Source organism: Calidris pugnax, unplaced genomic scaffold (genome assembly GCF_001431845.1).
Source record: "Calidris pugnax isolate Ruff unplaced genomic scaffold, ASM143184v1 scaffold461, whole genome shotgun sequence".
In the NCBI taxonomy this organism is placed as follows: Eukaryota; Metazoa; Chordata; class Aves; order Charadriiformes; family Scolopacidae; genus Calidris; species Calidris pugnax.
The window spans coordinates 87,029-95,812 of record NW_015091201.1 but is presented as its reverse complement, the minus strand read 5'-3'; the positions used below and the strand labels follow the sequence as shown (position 1 = coordinate 95,812).

Below are 8,784 nucleotides of genomic sequence, written 5' to 3'. Positions count from 1 at the left end.
CCCGCTTCGCCGCCGTCAGCGAGGCCTACCGGGTGCTGGGCAGCGCTGCCCTGCGCCGCAAATACGACCGCGGCCTCCTCAGCCCCGAGGACGTGCGCGCCGCCCCCCAGCCCTCGGGCCGCCCGCCCACACCTGCCCCACCGCCGCCTCGGGCCCCCGCCGCCGCCCGTCGTGGGCCCGTCCCGCCGCCTTTCGACTTCGACGCCTTCTACCGGGCGCACTACGGGGAGCAGCTGGAGCGGGAGCAGGTGCTGAGGGCACGGCGGGGGCAGCTTCGCCTCCGCCGGGAGGAGGCCGCGGCCCAGGGGCGTTTGCGGCTCGTCTCTGACCTCTCAGTCGGGCTCATCTTCTTCCTGGGTTTTGCGATCCTCTACGGCCTCAAGTGACAGCGGGGCCGGGCAGGCATCGGTCACCGACCCAGCTCCAGTGCTGCAGGAGGAAGGAGTGTCACCAGCGGGCATGGCAGCTGGCTGGGGGATGTCCCTTGTGTCCACACAGTTGGTAGGCACCACGTGCAGGGTCTGCTCCTCAGACTGTGACATTTCCCCTTTGCCAGTGTGACCTTCAGACACGGTATGTGACCAGCAGCCATCCACGTGCGAGCTCTGCTCCTTAGGCTGAGACATGTCCCTTCTGCCATTGTGACCTTCAGAGATAGTGCCCAAGCAGCAGGCTCCATGTGTGGGTTCTGCTCCATGGGCTGTGACCTGACCCCTCTGCTGGCGTGACCTTCAGAAATGGAGTGCAGCTGCAGACACGGTACATGGCTGTGACTCGACCTCTGCAAGTGTGACCAGCATGTGACCACTGGATACCACATGTGGGCTCTGCTCCACCGGCAGTGATGTGCCCTTGGCACCAACTTGGCCATGCAGACATGGTGTGGGGGCTCAAAAGGATGTGATGTGTCCCCTCTGCGGATACAGCCTGCAGGCATGGTGCCAGACAGGTAAATGTGCAGTTCATGGACTCTGCTTTGTGGACTGTGATGTGTCCCCTTCATTGGCACTGCTGTTTGACCTTGGTGGGAACTACATGCCTATTCTAAGCCACAGCAAAGATTAAACGGCTGTCAGTGGTGTTTGTGTGGTGTGTGTGCTCTCACTGGTTCTGAGTTATGGGTCTCTCTGGTTTTCTGTTAATCTGGGACCTGTCACATCTGTGCTGTCACACCTGTGGTTACTGCATCTTTGAGGAATTTTAGGAGTGTTGGTCTCCAAACTGCATCGTTGCTGTTGTTCAGGGTTTGCCTCGCTATGTGGTGAGTACTAAAATCTTGGCCTCAGCAGCCTGGAAGAATGAAACCTAGGCCCTTGGCAGTTTTTGTCGCAGTCAGTGTGTGACATTGCCTGGAGATGCTGCCCAAAGCACTTCAGTGTGTGACATTGCCTGGAGATGCTGCCCAAAGCACTTCTGTGTTCAGAACAGCCTGTCCTGTCTAGGGCTTGCCAGGAACTTTGATCAAGACCGTCCCACACAGGCCTTTGTGGCTGGGGGTGGTACCCTTCTGAGCACTGAGTGGCATTACTTGTGTTTTACATGTATCTAAGCATCATTTGCACATAAGAGTATTTGCCTATTTAAGCATTGAAGTGTTTTAAGAACCAAAGATTGTGTCTCTCGGAGCTTCTTGGACTTCTTGGGGTGAAGATTTCATCTGTGCTATGCTGGTACTACATGGAGTGAGCAAAGTTTCATGGTATTGAACTCTGAGTGTGCCAAAGACTTCATCTGCATTACTGTGCACTGGATTTGCTGGGCCTGGCTGGCAGCAGTCTGCGCAGGAGCCAAGCCCTCGCCTCTCACTGCAATGACCCTCAGTTATCTTTTCTCCCAACACAAAAATGTTAAAAGCAAATGTTCCATGTTTTACAGCTGCAGAGTTCTGTTACACTGCACTGAGCCCAAGGCAGTTGCGTGGCAGGAAGCATAATGTCTTCTGGTACAGGGTATATGCCGGACAGGAGAGCTTTCTGCCTTTTCTGGAAAGCATTGTACCACTTCCAGCTGCAGACTCCAGAGACTGCTGTGTCTTTGGAGCAAATTCAGCCCAGAGGCAGAAAGTGAGCTTTCTAGGATCCTCTCTGGTTGTCAGTTCATCCCTATGTGTGCGATTACAGTGCTGAAATGTCAGCACATGAAGAGCAGGAGCTTGGTGTTCAAGGGCATCAATGACAGAGTGAAAGTCTCCAGAACTGTGGCTCTGTGTCACATGCTGATGCATTTTCATGTTATAAATCAAGTCACTTGAAAGACCAGAGGCCGCTTCTCTGGCAGAGCTTTACAGGAAGCGTTCTCTTCCAGGCTGGAAAAGCTAGGGATGTCCATGGGAAGCAGTGGGTACTAGGGAGCAACTCTCTAGTTCCTGGTGTTGTGGCTTGCATGTTTTTAAGGCAGCCCTGCCAAACACGTGTCCTCTGGATTGATGTTTCCTAAATCTGTGTAGTGCTGAGGCCTGGGACTGTGGGCTGTTCCCTCAGGCAGCCTTTGTAACCAGCCCTGAGCCAGCTCCCTGCCAGAGAGAGGGTCTGGTGCAGTGCAGTGTGGAGCAGGAGAAACAGGCTGGCTGGCGTGCTGTCTGCGTCGCTCTGTCCCTTAACACTGAGACAGGGAAGAGCTGCTCCAGTAAGCCATCTGGGCTGACTCTCCCGCTCTGTCTGGTGGTTGTGTCTGAAATTGCGCACAAGGCACCAAAACTGAACTAATCCATGTGCCTTTCAATGAGTGGTTTGGGCAGTTCATATTACTGGTTCTTCCTCTTCTTCCTCAGGTCTCCATGATGTATCTTGGAACATTAAAGATATCCAGCTGGTGACAAAATGGTGGTCTTGGGTGGTAAATATTCCTTGTTTTTTGCTGGAAAATGGAGGGTAGGGGACAGGCTGGTGTTTCACGTAGTGACTGCAGCAGGTTGAGGAAGAGGGTGGGGATGGGGGTCCTGTTTCCCCGAGGCCATGGTGGGAAGGGTGGGTGTGCTGCCTGCAGTCAGTGGGGTGTGGGTAGAATAGCTTGCCTGCACCACCGGGGACTTCACTTCTGCCTGCTGGAACCCCGTTCTGTGCTGCCTCTGACACACGGGCGTTGCTGTGCGCTTGTGACGTACACTCTGTGCTCACTGTGCTCTCTGCACTCCTGTGCTGCAGGCAGTATTCATTTTTGCTACTGAGTTTTGGGCAGTGTTTAGTTTTGCTGCTGAGTTTGGTCCGAGGCGGGGAAGCATGGCATGTGGGGTATGGAGGGGCATCCAGTCTGTCATTTTTTGCATTGGTACAATGTATATTTCTCCCCAGCATCACCTTTGCTCTGGTCAGGCCTGAATGCTCCTCTGTTCCAGGAAGGAGTTCAGGAGCTTGGGCACAAAGTGGCTGGAGGTAGTCCAAATGCAGAGATTGATGGGCAGCTCCCAGCATGCCAGGTTTCTACCCCTTTGTCTTTATGTGTCAATACTGTTGTCATATTCTTGACTTTCCCTAGTTGTTTCCTTGATGGAGAGGTGCCAGGAGAAACTGCATTTCTTGAGGCTTTTCTTTAGCCAAGTGAGCGCAATCCTTGTGGGGTCCCTGTAGCACAACTGCTTGGGGAAATACAACAGTGGCATGACAGCAGGGGCTTGCGTGACCTGTACAAGTCCACCAGGATCCGAAGCTTGAAGTGGAAAAGGAGAAGGAAACAAGGCATAAGTGGAGCTGATAGGATGTGTGAGCCTTGCTGCACAGGGACCTCCTCTGTATTTAAACCCCATGTTCTACCTCTCCGTGGCAGTGGCTAAGCAGTACCCTTCCCGAGAGGTGACTATTCAGCGCTCCATCAGTGGGATGCTGAGCAATCGGAGAGACTTACAAAGCTGTCTTCAGAGAGGGAGAAGCACCAGTCAGATCAGTGAGAGCCATGAGGAGTTTGCTTTCTTTCACATTTTCTGCAAGGGGGTGTAGGCTGTGCAGGCCTCCAGCAGCTTTCTCCAGCAGCTGGATCAGAGACCTGCGGCAGAAGGTAAAGCTCTGCAACTGACTACAGCCTTGGCTGTTCTGTGAGAGACAGAGCCCATCTTCCTGCAGCTGGGGCCAAGGGAGCTGTGGGTAGGGGTCACAGCAGGGAACAGTTTCCAATCCTGAGTCTGCTGCAGGCTTTGCCTCCTGAGGATGTATCCAGTTAGTACAAAGCAAATCTCAGCAATGTACTGTAGTCACAGCTGTTGCACAGCCTACTCCTGGACTGTGCCCTCGGGGTGGTGAGGATGGCAGTTTCAGCTGGGAAGGAGGTCACCATGAGTTGTCGTCCTAACGCCTTTGCTGGGAGGAGTGTGACAGTGGGGATCTCCTCCTCCTCGCTCTCAAGTGCACTGGGGCCACTTTTACACATTTTCTAGCACATCCTACCCTTCTCTTCATTCATCTGCAGCTCCAGGTTACTTCTGCCTTTAGAGTAAGTGATGTATGTATGCTGGTTCTTTGCTCAGGTACCTCTGACACCATTGGTTTTGTCAGCTCTTAGATTTGTGTCACTGAAAGGAATTGCCCAAGGGTGAGTTGCTGGTGGGGCCTCAGCTATCGCCCTGTACTACTCTACCTTGCACCTTCACCGCAGGGGTTATTCTGTGTAACTTCTTACTAACTCATTCCCACCCTTGAAATACTAACAGCAGACATCAGACCATGCCACAGTACAGGGGAAGCAAAACTGTAAGTAGTCAATGGCCACTTGGTAATTAGATGCTGTTGCAAACTAAGTAAATCAAACAAAGCTCCAGGCGAGCTGAGGGAAACCCAGATGAAGACTGACAGCCCCAGTCCTGAGGCCTTGCAAGCTCAGTGCAGGCTCCATTCCCTAGCCCTGTCCCAGCCCATTCTTGTGGGCTGATGTCCCTGTAACCACAGGCTCAGAGCGCAGAGCTGCTCACCTTGGCTCCTGGGTGGTGCAGGCTGTGGGTGGGGGGTCTCGGTGCTTCATTAGGGCCTTTTCCCTCTATCTGGAGAAGCTGGGCTGTTTTGGAAGGAAGGGGTTACCCCTGGCTCCTGGCACATCTTTGGAGGTACCAGCTGTGCTGGGGGCATGAAGGGCAGAGACAAGGAGCTACAGCCTGGGTGAGCAGGATCCTGAGCAGCACTGGAGGGGTAGCCGTCATTCCCCCCTCCTGCAAGAGGGGCTGGCATGGCAGGGATGAGAGTGAGGGGACAGCCCCAGCACTCGCCTGCCCTGGCATATGTGGTCAGAGCTCTGCTGCTGCTGGCCCTGCGGTGGCTCTGCCCCAACCCAGGGAAGGGCCACACGGTTGGCAGCACCTATGGGGGGGCAGCTCTCACTCCCTTCAACAGCATCCCCTGCGGCGACATCTCTGTTAATAAAGTTAACTGTTAATAGAGTTTTCTTGGTTAACAGCCCTGCTGCCTGTGCCGTGCATGGGGTGGGGGGGGGCACTCTGGCATGACGCCTCACTGGCTGGCTCCAGCCCGGGGTTCTGGATGCCCTGCCAACCTGGGGCTGTGGCTCAAAGGGTCTACCGGAGGCTGCCCGTGCTGGAGGCTGGGGGGGCATCCTTTCTCTCACAGGTGTTGTGTCCCTCCTGGGCTGGGGGCTGCTGCTTTACCCAGCCTGGCTTCTGAAAATCCAGACCTGGGGGAGCCGGGGATGCCACCAGGCTGGCAGGGCCAGCTTCCTGCCTGCCTCCTGCCTGGCCCACTGCAGAAATGAATGCAGGTGCACACTGGGTGGCAATGCTTCCTCCGGAGTGGGCAGGGGGACATTGCCCTCTCCTTGATGTGGCCCTTTGGCACCCGCAGCACTTGGTGTAGGCAGGGAGCACCGCTGTGCATGCAGGCGAGGAGGGGCAGAAGGATCACCCTGTGCTGCTGCCAGCTCCTGGCTGTAACCAGTGTCCTTGTCTTGTACCCTGCATGGGACTTTGTCCCCAGCCCAGGTTGCCTGTGGAAGGGGCTGGAGCTGTCCATACAGTGAGGCACATTCCGGGAGCAACAAGGCAGATACCCACTGCTTCCACGTTCCCCAGAGGTGTAGGGTGCACTAATGCTGCATGTACATTCCCCACCAGGGCCACTGCAACTGGGGGGGTCTGGCCACCCACCAGAGTCCTGTCCGCTACTGAACAGGACCAATTCCAGTGTTGGAGGAACTTCCCCAGGGCAGGGGCTCACCTTGCTTGGCAGCTTCCCAGTGGTTAAAGGACCTTGGCTGAAGTGGAGTGGTGATGGCTAGCCCAACAGGACCATGGGGTTGCCAGGGCCTGCCCACTCATACCTGAGCCAGGCAGGTGCCCGGGGGTACTGCAGGGTTCCTATGGACAAAAAGCCATCACCATGATGCCATCACCTTGGGGTCCTTTCCTCCTGAGCCAAGTGCTAAGGTGGCCATCCTCTCCCAGGTGGGCATCCAGGTCCCCAGGGAGAAGCCTATGCTTACCACATCTTGTGTGTGTGTGCTCAGAGCCCTCGTATCTCTTGGGCCCACTTCTCCATGCTGCACCCACAGTCATCTCACCCAGCATCCAGTACAGCCCTCAGGAAAACTATCTGGGGACCCCAAGACACTGGGTAGGACAGGGCTGCCTGTGCATCATAATCCCTTCCAGACACAGCATAGGTAGTCCCACACAGACCAACTGCCTCCTAAGTGTTCCTGCTTCGTCCCCTTATTTCCCCGGTTAGTTTAGCCCTGCATGGCTGGTCCGGGAATCCAACCAAGGTCTTGTGCTGTGGTTGCCTGTCCTTCCTCCTGGGATACACCAAGCCACAGAGCCTGACTGGCAATCAGGCGTGTCTTGGCACCATTCATTGACAGGCTGAACCCAAACCAAGCCTGATGGGACCCAGCAAAGTAGAAGGTACTCTGTGAAACCCTTTGGGGTTTCCAGCGACTACTATCTCCTCACCTGCAGATAGAGCCACAGTAGCTGATCCCAAATTTATCCTAGTCTTAAACCTGTTTTAACTGGTTATACTGGATGAGTGGCCCCAGTCCCAAAGACGGGGCTGGAGTTTGGAGTAAGGGTGGGGTACTGTCAGTGAGGGAGGAGTGATCAGACACTGCAAGCCAATGGTCTATATTTTGGGGTGCTTTGTAGCCAGAGCCAGGGCCCCTTGCTGCTTTGGATGATTTCTAAGCATACATAACAGTTCCAAGCTGCAGGCTGGGCAGCCAGCTGAGAAAGAATAAAAAAATGCTACCATCAGACTGCTGAAAGCCTGAGAAGAGTCTGAAACCAAATCAAAAGCTAGAAACAGCACAAGAGATACCCCAGAGCAGGGACCAAGTACTTCAGGGACTACAGCTGGAGGAACCAGGGCTATATGCCCTGTCCTTGTCTCATCATCCATTGCATGAAATTAAGGAAAGCAAAAGAGGAGCTCAGTATGAAACATGGTGAGCTCAGGCCTCCTGCTGCCTTTTCCAGTGGTGGCTGAAGGTAGGGCTAAGTGCGAAAGAGTGGATGGGGAAGGGGTACTAAATCCACTGTAGGGCTGCACAGAGGCTGCTGATGTGGAACCTTGAGTGAGCCTGGCTGGCTGTGGAGTATAACTATGAGACATCTCTGGTTACCAGAAGTCTTCACCATGTGGGGGGGCTAAACTGCTAGGAGATAGTCCCTGGTACCTGCCTGGAGGGAAACTCACCCTCTCTGGGCTCTCTGCCCCACTTGCAGGGGCTCCCGCCTTCCCCAAGGGGGTTGGTGGGCTGAGCCAAGTGTAGGTGCAATACCTCGGAGCTTCCCAGGCTGGAAGACCCTCCTTGACTGCCAGTCACCTCCAGGTCTGGCAAGTGTTCCCCCCACAACCACCTCGTCCCTGCCTGTCCCATCTCTCTGTTCATAGCCAGAGTCAAGGGGTAACACAGAGAATGGAAAAGAGCCTTTATTTAGAAAGCGCGTGGCACCCAGTGCTCCTGGGCCCTCTTCCCTGCTATCTCCCACCCAATTGAGCCCACTAACATCCCGACAAATAACGCACCCCCACCTCCTGTCCCTTTTGCTGTGGATGCAGAGACCTTCTCACCCAGCAGCTCCCCAGGCGCAGGACCTGCTGTCACAGCACTTGCCCCATCCCACCCCTGGCCAAGCATCTCCACCCCCCTGTGAGCAGCCACCCCTGTACCTGTCTGAGAGCCACCGCAGCCCCTTGGAGCTGAGCCTGCACCGCGCACTCACCCCCCATGCTCCCTGGCCAGGGCATTCCTGTGCAGCCCCTGTGGAGGCACAAGGCCAGGAGCAGGGATATCCCTTGTCCCTGCCCTGCTACCGGTGCGGAGGCTCTTGCTTCTGGTGTCGCAGCCGCTGCTGCCTGCGGAAGGGCTGGGGGCTGAGCAGGGGGATGTGTCTGATGAGACACAGGGGTGAGCCCGGGCTGGAGATTTCAGAGCAGGGAGATGACGGCTGGTGTCCCAGGGCTGGGAGATGGTGTCTGGGCATTGCAGCTGGCATGGCAAAAGGCACAACGGCCTCCGAGGGGATGAGAAAGGCGGGCACAAAGCCGTAAGAGAGATCAAAGGCTTTGGGGGCTACTCCACTCCGTAATGGGGCAAGGCGGGCTTGTGCTGGGCTAGCCACGGCACCTGGGTGCCCCATGGGGCCCACAGGGACCCTGCCCACCTGGCCCTTCTGCAGCAGCTCCTCCAGTTTCTCCAGCTGTGTCCGGCAGACGTAGGAGCGTGTGCGGCTCTGGCAGAAGGAATCCAGAAAAGAATCGAGGGGCAGGTCCTGGGCCAGGAACTGCTCTATCTGTGCCTGTGGGACAGGCAGTGGGACAGCATCAAGCCAAGAGAGCCATGGGACCACGG

General features: G+C 55.8%; 3 protein-coding genes across 3 annotated transcripts in view; 2 read left to right on the top strand and 1 right to left on the bottom strand.

Moving 5' to 3' along the window:
- Positions 1-2: 2 nt before the first annotated feature.
- DNAJC30 (DnaJ heat shock protein family (Hsp40) member C30) lies at positions 3-1,081 on the top strand (the record flags this gene model as incomplete). The annotated part of the gene is made up of 1 exon (XM_014959707.1): positions 3-1,081. A coding segment is annotated over one exon (384 nt), but the record flags the coding sequence as incomplete, so codon positions are not given.
- LOC106898477 (fibrinogen-like protein 1-like protein) overlaps positions 827-8,784 on the top strand; it is a 25,186-nt gene continuing 17,228 nt past the window's right edge. The window contains exon 1 of the mRNA XM_014959745.1: positions 827-949. Within this exon, the coding sequence (XP_014815231.1) occupies positions 904-949 (46 nt within the window). The 5' untranslated portion in view covers positions 827-903. The remainder of the gene's footprint in view (positions 950-8,784) is intronic.
- VPS37D (vacuolar protein sorting 37 homolog D (S. cerevisiae)) overlaps positions 7,838-8,784 on the bottom strand; it is a 2,171-nt gene continuing 1,224 nt past the window's right edge. The window contains exon 4 of the mRNA XM_014959747.1: positions 7,838-8,731. Within this exon, the coding sequence (XP_014815233.1) occupies positions 8,243-8,731 (489 nt within the window). The 3' untranslated portion in view covers positions 7,838-8,242. The remainder of the gene's footprint in view (positions 8,732-8,784) is intronic.